Here is a 14328-nt window from a genome sequence, read left to right as displayed (position 1 = left end):
TGCGACTTCGCCCTCCCGGCCAAACGACCGCCGTCGACTCGCGGACCGCCAGTCCACTGGTGGAACGCCGAGGTGGCGGCCAGGCGTGAGGAGTGCGTCAGGGTCAGGAGGACTATGACGCGCTCCAACCGTTGGCCGCGGGACCCGGAATCCCCGGACCCGAGGGAGGCGCTGAGGTCGGCCCGCAAAGAGCTGAAGCTCGCCATCAGGCGGGCCAAAGCAAAATGCTGGGCCGAACTCGTGAAGTCGGTGGACCACGACCCGTGGGGGAAACCCTATCGGGTCGTTATGCGGAAGCTCCGCGGTCCACCGGCTTCCGGTCAGCTGGAGGCGGATGTGCTGGAAAGGGCGGTAGACACGCTCTTTCCGACACATCTGCCCCTGCCTCCCCCGGCGTTTGGGGACGACGTGTCAGTGGTGGAATTCACCAGCTAAGAGGTAGCTGACGCGGTGGCTCGTGTGCGGGGCCGGAACACAGCTCCCAGCCCCGACGGGATTCCAAACCGGGTGTGGGGGTTGGTCCACGACTTCGCCCCGGATTGGATACGCGCCGTCGCGAACCGCTGCCTCTCGGAGGGTGAATTCCCCACGAAATGGAAGAAGGCCAGGCTGGTGCTTCTGAAGAAGGGTGAAAAGCCCGAGGGTCTCCCCTCGTCGTACCGACCGCTTTGCATGTTGGACGACTTGGAGAAGATCCTCGAGCGGCTCCTCGTCACCCGGATCGAAGCCCACCTGGCCGACGTCGGTCGACCGGCCGAGGGCCAGTATGGTTTCAGGATGGGGAGGTCGACGGACGATGCGGCCTCCCTCTTCAGGGACTTGGCCCTCAGGGCCAAAACTGAGCAGGGCTTCGGGGTGGCAGTGAGCCTGGACATCCGAAACGCGTTCAACTCCGTGCGATGGTCACACATCCTCGGAGCGCTGGTCGCGTTTCGGGTGCCTCCTTACCTCGGACAGATGATCCGGTCGTACTTTAGCGATCGGGTCATCTCTTACGAAAGAATCCGACCTGTTACGGGAGGCGTCCCGCAAGGGTCAGTTCTCGGCCCTCTGCTTTGGAACATCGCGTACGATGTGGTGTTCCGCGTTCCGCTACCACCGCACGTGCGCGTCGTCTGCTACGCGGACGACACGCTGGTGGTGGCGGAAGGCGCCTCGGCCGAGGAGGCTGGATCCCGGGCAAACTGCGCGCTCAGCGCAGTCTCCGCCTGGATCCAGCAGGAGGGGAGTGGACTGAGCCTCGCCCTGGACAAGACCGAAGCGGTCTTGTTCACCCAACCAAACCGTTAGGCCACGGTCCATCACGCCGATCGCCGCGCTGGTTTAGGCCGGCGCCTTAGGTATTCGTGTTTCATGTTTTTATGTTTTTGTTTCGTGAGTTATTTGTGCCCCCTTCGCAAAGTCCTGCCCCCACCACCATGTGGTGCAACCCGGGCAACGGATCCCACTCTAGGATCCGGCTAACGTGGTGGTGTGATTTTTAAAGACGGCGTGGGCCGCCCTGAAGTAATACCTAACGGTAGTTCCAGGGCGGTCCACAACCAAGACGATCGGAGAAAAAAAATAAAGACAAAACTGTGATTAAGTGGTGAAAGTGGAAATTTACGCCAAATTTTTATACTAATTATGGAATATTTCAATTCTATGCATAATACTATGCTTTAATGTACTAACCCTTTATCTCAAATTATTTACTTTTTGGATAAAATTCAAGCATAGATTTTTGTGTATAAATTATAGTTTAATAAATTAAAATATATAAAATTATATATTTATATATAAAATATAAACTAAAAGAAATCAAATTTTTTTTTCCGTTATTGTATTTATTTTGTGAGTAAGCAAGTGGTTCATGATCATTCTGTATTTATAAAACACTTTATTAAAAACATATAAAGAACATATGAGCAGCAGTTACGAAAAAAATAAAAATTCAAAGTATAAAAATTTGTATAAATAAGATTTGCAAAATTTTAAAATAAGCTAAATTCAAATTATTCTATGGCTTTTTAATTGAATAAAAATTGTTCATTGTTTTATTATTATTATTAATTAAATGAATGTTTTTTATAGTGTTGAGTTGTATCAAGGCTGAAAATAAAGGTACTTTTATACATTGCATATCTATATTTTGTTAAACATGTATTCTAAATTCACAAAAAATAAAAGGAAATACGAACTGTTTAATTTGTTCTAACTATCTAATAATTATTAGTTATGTATTTACAAACACACATAAAATTAAGTTTCGCACAAAATTGGTCAAATATATTTCATTATATAAATACAGGTAGACCAAAAGTCCATTTTAATTTGATTAAACTTGAGTCAACCACGATTCGGCCGACGTAGACATCAAGAGTTCCCGAAAACATCGAACGTGTAAGAGCGTCTATTCGTGGACTCTCTATGGGAAGCGGTCGAACGCCTTATTGATGCCCAAAAGATCTTTGTTTCATATTTTTTAGTCCAGTCATTAAACGATTTTTGGTGGAATTAAATCGGAAAGTTTTGAAACTTTGCAAAAAGTTAGGTTATAGGCTCCTGATTTACCTAAAAAAATTCGCCATCCCTCATAGGTCCGGAAGTTTCCGCCATCTTGGATTTTAAGTGCGATTTTTCACGTTTATTAAATTATCTTTGAAAATACTAAATTTATCTCAAAAGTACTTCTATACAAAAATGTAGCTAATAAAATTTCAAATCGATATGGTTCTATACAATTTTTTCGTAGATTGAATGGATTAAGAGCAAAACTTAACCATATGTAATAAGATCATACGCGCCTCACTATAATACTATATTTATGATGTACGTAGACAGCGCGCCGCGCCCGCGTCCATTAGAAAAGACAATATTTACCTCTTACATACATATATAATTGTATTAAAACATTACATTAAAATATTCACATCGATATAAGCTTTATTATAATTTATTGAAGTATAATCATACATTTATACCGCACATTATTTAGTAAAATATAAATATTATTTTATTCCACGTTGGTTGGGTTGGGTAATGGTACAATTAAGTAAACAATTTAAAAATCAAATAGATTTATTAAAAGAGAATGGCGCTACTTCTAGACTTTGGTTGCAATATTTTGAGATGATAACTTTAATGAAAGAGTATATAATGGCTGAAAGAATGGGCAATTGGAAATTACATCTTCAATGTGTTGAAAAAATGATTCCATATTTCCATGCTAGTGGACACTTTCCGTATGCAAAATCGTGTCATTTGTACTTAAATGATATGGCCAATTTACAGTTTAAAATGACAGCTGATGAACAGTTACGATTTATAAATGAAAGTAATTTCACTATAAAACGTACAAATCAATTTTGGTCAGGAAATTGGTCGGATATGACCATTGAACAAACCTTAATGCGTTCAATGAAAACTAATGGCGGTCTCACGCATGGTCGAGGTATTACTGAAAGCACTTTGAATAAGTGGATACAAGGATTACCAGCTGCACACGATGTTTGCGAAAATGTAGAAAAATATTGTGGTGTTTACTTGGAAAACTCAGAACAACATGTTGACGCCAGGCTATCAAGAATATCAAGAGACACTAAAGATTTAAATATACTACTTAAATGGTTTTCTTCGCATCCCCCCTTTTTAGAGCCAAATAAAGTAATTTCATTAACAACTGGTGTAGTAGGAGATGAGACTATTAACTGTCATGACGCTTATAACATTGGACTAATTGAGATGAAAAAAATTATAGGACAGCCGTATGGGTCAGTTAAACTTAAGAGAAGCAACAGAGTGTTACCTATAGCTACATTAAATTCATCGATTAAAATAAGAGATGAAATAGTATCCATCGACCCACTTTTGATTTTCCAAAGAATTTGTTTAATGAAAACGTCCAATGAAGAACTAAAAAATTATTTTAAATATGAGTTGTCTCCATACCCACTTTATTCCTATCAAATATTAGAAACAAAAGTCGATTCATAAAAATGTTGTCTTCATATTTCATAGGCAATGGTTATACAGTAAAACAAGCCAATGACGATGCTGACACTACAATTGCACATGAAGCTGTAAAGAGGATACAAAATCAGTCCATTGTAGTATTTTGNACAAAATCAGTCCATTGTTGTAGTTGGTCAAGACATAGACTTACTAGTTTTATTGATAGCTCTTGCTCCGGTCGAAAATCAAATTTTTTTTTTAAAACCAGGAAATGGAGGAAATGAAAAAAAAATTTTTTCAATACACAATATTCAAAAAGTAAATGACTTAAAAATTTCTATTTTATTTTTACACGCTATCAGTGGTTGTGATACTGTTTCATGCTTTTATAATACTGGAAAATTAAAACATTTCAAACTACTCAATCAATATCCAGAACTACAAGAAATAGTAAATGTATTTAACTGTTCAAACTCTACACCTGAAAACATTTTTAAAGCCGGGGAAAAATATACATTGAAATTATATGGCACACCGCAAAATCAAAAAAATATTGATGAATACAGATATTTACTATTCACCCGAAAAACGGCGAAAAATAAATTTAACTTGGCAAGCTTACCCCCGTCAAAAGAAGCCTTGAAACAGTATATATATAGAACGCATCATCAGGTTCAAACGTGGCTAAGAGAAGAAAAAAATGCTAAAGATTGGGGCTGGCAAACAACCAAGAATGGACTGGAACCAATATTTTCATGGAATGAACCAGCGCCAAAATGTATACTGGAAAAAATTACATGTGCGTGCATGAAAAATTGTGGACCAGCATGTGGCTGCCGAAAACAAGGATTAAAGTGTTCTGCCGCGTGCAAAACATGTTTTGGCCTTTCGTGTTTAAATTGTGGACAACAAATTGATGAAGAAGAGTCCGATGATGATGATTTTACTNTATATTGATATTATGGATGTAAATATTTTAATGTAATGTTTTAATACAATTATATATGTATGTAAGAGGTAAATATTGTCTTTTCTAATGGACGCGGGCGCGGCGCGCTGTCTACGTACATCATAAATATAGTATTATAGTGAGGCGCGTATGATCTTATTACATATGGTTAAGTTTTGCTCTTAATCCATTCAATCTACGAAAAAATTGTATAGAACCATATCGATTTGAAATTTTATTAGCTACATTTTTGTATAGAAGTACTTTTGAGATAAATTTAGTATTTTCAAAGATAATTTAATAAACGTGAAAAATCGCACTTAAAATCCAAGATGGCGGAAACTTCCGGACCTATGAGGGATGGCGAATTTTTTTAGGTAAATCAGGAGCCTATAACCTAACTTTTTGCAAAGTTTCAAAACTTTCCGATTTAATTCCACTTTACACCTATTTTAGAGCTTAAATGACTGGACTATTTCGTATTTTACAAAATCCAAATTGTACAGGAATTAAAGCCTCGAGATCACGCTCGCAGGATCCAATTTGCAAACGAAATGTTACAGAGGTTCAACAGCTTTACCAACATTTCTTTCTTAGACAAGACATACTATCATTACTTTGATAAGATTGTTGAGGAAATTCTGTTACAGTGAATACAGAGCAGTATGTTGCCATACTACAGAATTTTTATTCGCCAGCGCTACAGGATTTCGATGGCTTTAATCAACGATCGTGGTTTCAGCAAGATGGGGCAACATGCCACCATTCTAACGACTCATTAGGTCCTGTTCACGAATTTTTGGATAAAAAGTGATATCCAAAAAAGGTGCCTTTAACTGGTCACCTCATTGTCTTTTTCATTGTCTCTCTCTTTTTTATATTTTTAACTTTATAATGCTATAAATTTTTGAAAGATGTATGGATCAATATAATTCTTTTTTTTATAGATGCATAATGTCTTTACCTATCATTTGATATATTTTTTTTGTACATTTGACCCTTTATCTGCCCACAGGGGGGGATTTAAAAAGACAACTTTTTCACAAAAAATTTACTTTTTCAACTTAAATTTTGAAAGTGTTCCCGAAAGTCTGACACTTTTATATATATCTTAAATTAAAGCTAATGTAATTTACTTTATTATGCAAAAAAAAAAAATTTGGACTTATCTTATCTTCACAGTGAAAATAGCTACCGAATGCTATTGTTGTGTGAAAATTATGTGCCGCGATCCTCCTGTGCTGGGTTTTTTTATTTTTAACTTTATAATGCTATAACTTATTGAAAAGTGTATGCATCAACATTATTCTTTTATGAGAAATAATATTTTTTAATAATCCCTTTTTCATTCGACATACTTTATCTTAATTAGGATATTAATAAGGAACTAGCACATTATGTAGCTTTTGGAATAATCCACCAATTTTTTTAAATTAAACACTATCTAAAGATTTGCATCGAAGCGTTTTTTTTTATAGTGATTTTAATCACTATCAAATATCATTATACTCGATCCATCTATGCCACGTCACCACTGTGCCGCGACCCCCCTGTGCTGGGTTGGGTTTTTTCTTTGTTGTTTTATTATTATTAATAATTTATTGATTTTTTTTTTGAGTATCAAGTTCTTACGAGGCTGAAAAATAGGTAGTCTTAAACATTGCAAATATTTTTTTAAACATGTATTCTAAATTCACAAAAAATAAAAGGAAATAAGAAGTGTTTAATTTGTTCTAAATATGTAATAACTACTGGTATTGTATTTAAAAACATACATAAAATTAAGTGCCACCCAAAAAAGTCAGAGTTATGTTAAAATTTAGAGCTTAACAAAGATATTTAGTTTTTACATTAATTTAATTTCTCTTTTGCTCAAAGTAAATGAGATATCGCCAACTGAACTTTTATGTTAATATATAAAAAAAAAAGTAAAGGATTAAATTTAACTTGTTTACATTTTAATTTTAACTTAATTTTAACGAATTACAAAACTTTTGCAGTTTTAAGGAATAGTGAGTATCAGTGAGATAAAATTACGATTGAGTGATGCAAGAGGAATTTTCCTCTAAATTTTTAGAATAATTAAAGAACATTTCAATTCTAAGCATAATATTAAGCTTTTTATGCTCTAATCATTTATTAATTAAGTATAAAATTTTAGCATATAGTTTTTAAAATGTATCTTATAGTTGAATTAATTTAGATTATAATTTACAAAAAAATGAAATAATGTTGTCAATTTTTTTAGAATGCTGTAATTGTGATGATGTTATTTCTGAAGATCTTCAAAAAAATTATACATTCATATGTTGTAAAAAAAGACTTTGCTATTCATGTGCTAAGCTATACGAATACGCTTATTTACGTAATTGTCCATGTTGTGAAGGGAATCTTAAAAGTGGTATTATCCTAGCACTTATATGCCGATTAAAAACATTTAATACAAATAATACCAATACATATACAAATCTTCATAGCACACTTTTAATTAACTAATCTACTCAATTCTCAAATTTTTTAGCTTTTAATGTTAAAGCAAAATGGAAAAAAGTGAAATGTAGAAAATGTAATGCTAAAAGAGGAATAAACAGCATTTCGCCATTTTGTCCAGACCTGTATTGCGACGATTGCATCAAAACAATAGATAAAAAAAATCACATTTGCGATCATTGAAAATACGAAATTTCTATTAAAATTTTTTTGTTTTTGAAACTGTCTGGAAATATTAAAATACATTGAAAAATCTTAAATATATATGTTATTATAATATTAATACAATGAATTTAATTAATTATTATATAATAAATAAGGTCAGATTGGGTTAATTGTAATTGATAAGCTACCATTTTCTAATCAACTTCTAATATGGTAATAATTCATTACCTCTAACCTAAAAATACTTTTTCTGAGCGAAATTTATTAACTTTAAAAAATTAATATTATTATTGTCTGATTGACTTGGCATTCTGGCAATTTTTGGAGTCATATGAAACTTAATAAACTCTTTGAGGAAAAATATATCAGCTCCAATCAGGCGTATTTTCGTCATGGTCGGCAATAATTTGTTTAAATCATTATTAACCATAAATTTCTAAAGTTTAATTAATTTTGAAATTTATAGAAAAAACATATACACGTTCAGCTACATTCCGCACCACAACACATAAACACAGTTCAAAATAAGGTTACAATAATAACACATAAAAACATCCCAGATGTCTAATCAATCTTTATGGCTGTGCAAAAAAGTAGAATAATAATAATTTTTCAAATATTCAATAAAATAACTTACAAATCATAAATTTTTTAATTTTAAAAAATTTAAAAACCTAATTTGCATTAATGGATTATATATTTTTCAATATTTCATATGATAATAGTTTTAGAACGAAAGTTGAAAATAATAATATGATCAAAAAATTCTTTTTCAATGTTTTATATTTTTTTGTAAAATTGAAATAATAATAAAAAAAAAACTTGCTAACCTTAAAAATAGTTATGCCATTTTAAAAATTACTAAAAGGTTTTTCTTATTTGTGTTTCACGGACCAATAATTTCGGAATCGTTATCCATACTTTTTTTCGATTTTTTATAATAGTTATAACACAATAATTAGAGTCAATTGTCGTGAGTTTTCAATAAATAAATTAAATTTAAACTTCATAAAAATAAACATATAAAAATTAAAAATGTATAGCAGCTAGTCCACTCAGTAGCGCGGGGGAACAAAAAGTAATTAGATACCCATTTTATATTATTCGGGTATCTCAAATGGACAAGCTAGAATATTTAAGAATTTTGATATTGTTTTAGTTATAGTTAGTTAGAGTAATAATGTAAGAGATTTATTAGGTAACCCTAAAGATAAGGTAGAAGAAGGGGGAAATCAGGCATTTATAAAATACAATGTGAAAGTTGTAATAAATGTTACGTAGGACAAACAAAAATAAATATAGCGGTCAGGTTAAAAGAGCACTTAAGAAACATTAAAAATCAAGAAGTTGAGATCTCCAGTGTCTGAACATTTATTGACACATAATCATTCCATTAAAACAATAAAACTAATTAAAAACGTAAATAATTACAAAGAACTTAATATTAGGGAGGCAATAGAAATGTTTAAAAATANATTACAAAGAACTTAATATCAGAGAAGCAATAGAAATGTTTAAAAATAAAAACAATTTAATTAATTGGGATCTTGGCCCACTGAAAAATTCATTATTAAACTTGTGTAAACTGGCAAAATGTGATAATATTACTTAGTGATGACTATTAAGTTATGGTACAATTAGACCATAATAAGATGTGAAAAGATAAAAAGTATTCATATTATTTAATTAAGACTTTATATTACAATAATAATAATTATTCATAATAGCTGATGAAATAAGTTACACGAGACACACTAGACGATAACAATATGACTAATTATGTAACATGCTCTTTTTTTATATAAACAATCAAATATACAAATACATCATGTATAATATATACAATAATAAGAAATAAAAACAATTTAAAATAAGTAATTAAATGATAGTACAAATATTACAAGTATCTCCCTAGGTTTTACAATTTTTCTACCATACCTATTAATTTCATGCTGCTTATTTACTGTAGGAGTATCGAGATCATTATTAATAATATTATTTTCTTTATAAGCATTAACACTGTTATTTAATAAATACCTTCCACTCTGATGAGAGGGGTGCGGTGCCGAAATAGAGTCAATATTGTTGGCGGTATATAAATGGTAAGGGCCATTAGATTCAGTGTTGTTTGCATTCGTGTTGCGACGCGCGTGACGCTTTAATGTACGACCGTCACAAATTGTGGGCGTATTGCGCTTCGATGTCCGCGAGTCGCTCGCGAAGTGTTGCGTCGGGTCCGTCGCTCCAAATGGACCGAATGTAATGCGATGCGCGTCCAATTGCCAACTGTCATTTCGTTCAATGTTAATTTACACCGGCATACTTTGACTGATGCGCTCAATCATGTTGGACATCTGTCGCTGTTCCATTGACATACGAGACAGCGACCTTTCTAGTCATACGTGTCTCAATCGGCGCGTTATTCGGCAGGTGGCGAATGTTCTGTCGCGTGCGCTATCAAGCGGACAAAGTACACGTCCTCGACGTTCCAACGAATAACGTTCAAATAATCATACGAACAATAAAAAAAAAAGTGAGGGAGACTTCACCGTTCCAAGTTATAAGCCAAAATCTAATATAATAAGAAATAAAAACTGAATCGGCTTACTTAAAAGCCTCTTACTTTAACTTCTATGGCTGACCGGTGTTGACTCCTTTTTGGGGGAACCAGATAACGCGTATTCACAAGGTACAGTTGTTGGGTACAAACACACACGTACGAATTTAACAAGAATAATAAAATACAAAAAAATTGATACAGGTATTTCCAGTTACCTCAATGGCTGTTGCCATTTGTTGTAATATAAGCACCAACTTAACCCTTTAGCAGGCACGTGCCTATTTTTAAGGTTCATAGTCGCTTGGGGGTCTATCAGACCCCATTTCTAAAAAAGTATAAAATATGTATAAAAAAGTTCATTTTTTTAAATTCAAAGACATTATATGTTACCATGTGATATATAAACATGGATGAAAAATAAAAAATAAATAAATTACAAAATTATGTGCATTACTAAATATTATATTACGAAAAAAAATAATACTTAATTTTCAAAATTTCATTAAAAAATTTTGGTTTGTAAAAAAATGATTTTAACAGCAAAATCTTATTTTTAAGACGGTAAACAAAAGCTTTTACTATTACAAAATGTATTTTAATTAATTTTTCTTGTATGTCTTTGAGCGCAAACTCGGCTTTTATTTATTAGTTTTATGTATATTTACATTTATATAATCATTTGTCTGAATTGAATTTTTTTATTATTAATATTACAATACATTTAATTATTATGATACGAGTATATACACTTATTTGTTACATTGCGACGATGTATTTTATTACATGTTTTGTTCTTATTTGTTCCGTATCATCGATTAGTGAAAATTCTAAATAGATTATTTATTTTTAAAACTTAATTGCACAGTCGGTGGCAGATTCACATAAATCCACAATATTATATCGATTATAACATTGCATTTACAATAAAACGATATTTTGAAAAAAATAAAAGTCCAAAAAAAAAAAATTATAACGTTACAAGTCACGTGGGGGTCAACAATATGACCCATATCAATTTTGATAGATATTTTAAGTCATACAATTTTTTTTCGAAGGTATTTATTTATGAAAATCTATTCAATATTACTATAAAAACCATCTTCTAAATTTATATCTATGTACACCTTTTATGCAATATAATACATCAATTTTTATTTATGTGGGGGTATGTTAGATCCCCACGCGACTGTTTAAGGGTTAAATATATATATATATCTCAAATAATTTTGTACAAGTATAAATATATAGATATTCGTGATATATGTATATCACAACAAAATAAATTGATGTGAGACACATATATAACTAGCAAAAACAAAAAAAATTACTTTTTTAAAAAATCGAGTGGTTAGTGTTTAAAAAATCTTCTTGCGCATGTTTTAGAAAAAACCTACCACAGAGGGGATCGCGGTAGAGTGGGGATGTGGCATAGTTGGGTCCAGTGTAGATTTTATCTGACAGTGATTAAAATCACTATCATAAGAAACGCTTCGATGCAAATCTGTAGATAGTTTTTTATTCTAAGAAATCGGTTTAGATTCTAACAAAAGCAATATCAACCAATTCCTTAATTATATCCAGATTAGTAATTCTTAGATTCAAATATATATTATAAAATTGTTTATTACATAATTGTTATGTTGAATTGTTTTCAAATTATTATTGGTATTAATTTTTAATATGTTAAAATTAATCATTTTTAACCTTCTTTATTTCGTCCTTTAAAGTGAAAGTTTATAATAACAAAAAAAAAAAAAAATGAATTTATTACCATAACTTTTAGCTCAACTTGCAAGTTTAAAATTGACATTATTAAATAGAAAAAAATTAAATTGTTAAGATAAATAAGCAGTCAGGAAATTTTATTATTACTATTTACAGTAAATTTATCAGAAAAGTTCGATTTTGTTTTTACATTTTAATCGTAATAGATCACTTAAATAAAAATCATAGTAATCATTTCTAATTAACTTTTGGTGTTAAAAAAGATTCTACAATGGAAATATTTAAAACTTAATTAATTTTAATGATTTACTTTGACTAAAAGAACCAAAAAAAAAAAGTTGTATTTAAAATTTACTCAATTTAGCGTATTAAAAATTTGATTATAATTGTAAAAATCCATCGTTAAATTCATGTGAAACAAAAAATCATGTTTTTTTAAATGTATTGACACAGCCCTCGTCGCTTTGTTATACACGATGCCTCGCGACTCGTGCCACCATTTTCAGCCGTCGCTCCATTTTATGAGTATTTGACTGACCAACACCGCGCGTTATACGCCGCGGTGCAAAGTCCAGCAAGTTCCGCACGGCCGACGACGACCCACCGCTAATGATACCGTGTCTTCTTCCAGTTGTCATAGTGACAACGTCGACCAACCGATTCGCACCCGCGCACCGTCGCCTACAATGCTGCCAACCTGTTGTCGCCCGAGTATCACGTCGGACATCACGTCGCACATAGGTCAATTTTCACGATCTACGCGGTCAAAATTGGATTTTCCAAAGATCCGGAAATCGTTAAAAACCAATTATCGGTGATTAGTAAACGTTTCAGGGAATACCAAATTACCCATTATAACTACCTCNCCAAATTACCCATTATAACTACCCCACGTCAACCCCGAACGTGCAGAGGTAGTTGGAACTTGACCATCAACCAGTGCGCTATTCTTCGGGATTACAGTGTTACAAGCAACCACAAGTTTGAACATAAATATTTCTTTTCCAGTGTCAGTGTTTGAGGTGAATGTGATGGATTTCGATAACCAAGGTATTATTCTTTATTTTTAATATATTTTAGTTAGCCTTAATGCAAAATTCATATAATTACATGGTGTATAACAAAGAGTGTTTTCTGTGTTAAATTTTGAAGTAATTTTAAACTTTAAAATTGAAAAAGTTGTAGTTCTCCGTTAAACTCCGTGCTCATTTTCATTTTATTTTAAAGCTCCGTCCTTTCTTCACTGAATGTTACAAAAATTAGCTGCCGAAATTTGCAGATAGCAAAAATATGGTCATTCTTAGCGACATAGTCTTTTTCCAAAAAATTTTCATTTCTATTATTATTTGACTAATTATTGTCTTTCGTTATGTTAGGAACTGCCAGCACATCAGGTGTGAAAACTGTTTCCCGGAGATACCTCTATGAAATAATGAGAGACCAAAATTTACCAAATTTTGACGCAAAACTCGATTATCTGGAAAATCATTTACTATCGAACTATGGCACCACTGATGATGATTTAAAAACAATTAAACACAGATTTTCTATATTTAAAGCAAATTTAAAGGAAAGGTGGGCGAAATCTCACAGAATGGATGACAATTTTTTGAAATGTAATGAGTCTTGACTTGAGGGAGCTTTCGAACTTCCGTTAAAATTGTTGAATCGATCCGGACGCCCTACAAAAACTTTTGATACCGCTAGTGAACGAACCAAGCGTCGAAAAACTGAAGAAATTAGGTTAAATGTCGAAGATGACATAATTGTCCACGCTACACAAACAACCTTAAGAGCACAAGGAAAAAGAGATGCGTCACATATTCTTAAAGAAATAACGAATCATCCTGATCGAGCTCACGAATATAAAAAAGCAGTCGAAGAAAAAGAAAATAAAGATTGTGTTACGCCTTTGACACCATTACAAGCTCTGACAATGTTCGTTGAGGCTGATCTTACAAGACGTCAATACGAAATTATCCGAAATACAAATAAGGCATTTTATCCTCCTTATTACCTTTTGTTAAAAGCAAAACAAGAATGCTTTCCACCAAAGGAATGTTTGAGAGTTACGAGCACCTGTGCGGAAAGCAGCTTACAGAGCCTTATTGACAATACCATTAAGCGGTTATCAATTTTCTTGGAAGAAGTGCTATTAACGCTTAACGAAGAAGAGAGAAATTCCTTGAATATAATTTGTAAATGGGGTTGCGATGGCTCTCGGCAAGCTAAATACAAGCAAAAATTCGATGATGATATGGAATCAGATGCTAATTTATTTTTGAGCTCATTTGTGCCACTTCAAGTAGTGTGTGGAAACAACAATAAAGTAATATAAAGTAATAAAGTAAAACCCTACGCCCTCGTTCCCACGATTTTGCCGTCCAATAAGATTCAGATTTTTAAGAGAATCAACTGATGTCATAATGGAAGAAATAAATTATGTCGAAGACTCCGTGAAAGGACTAAAAGCAACAGAAATAAATATGAACGAAATCAAATTCAC

The 14328-nt window shown here is 33.2% G+C and overlaps 1 protein-coding gene across 5 annotated transcripts in view; it reads left to right on the top strand.

The window, feature by feature from the left end:
- Positions 1–7616, top strand: part of LOC126899950 (uncharacterized) — a 16919-nt gene extending 9303 nt beyond the window's left edge. For 3 of the 5 annotated variants that reach the window (XR_007702755.1, XR_007702754.1, XM_050675244.1), the window contains exons 2-4: positions 2074–2103; positions 7131–7283; positions 7404–7616. Coding sequence is in view for 3 of the 5 variants with exons in the window: in XM_050675244.1 (XP_050531201.1) it covers positions 2074–2103; positions 7131–7283; positions 7404–7555 (335 nt within the window). In the remaining 2 variants the exon portion in view is untranslated. Of the gene's footprint in view, positions 1–1870; positions 1939–2073; positions 2104–7130; positions 7284–7403 lie in introns of those variants that run through there. The other 2 variants (XM_050675246.1, XM_050675245.1) reach the window with 2 other exon arrangements.
- The last annotated feature ends 6712 nt before the right edge of the window (positions 7617–14328 follow it).

Source organism: Daktulosphaira vitifoliae, unplaced genomic scaffold (assembly GCF_025091365.1).
Source record: "Daktulosphaira vitifoliae isolate Bord-2020 unplaced genomic scaffold, ASM2509136v1 Scaffold_2, whole genome shotgun sequence".
NCBI lineage: Eukaryota > Metazoa > Arthropoda > Insecta > Hemiptera > Phylloxeridae > Daktulosphaira > Daktulosphaira vitifoliae.
This window is presented reverse-complemented; position numbering and strand designations above follow the sequence as displayed.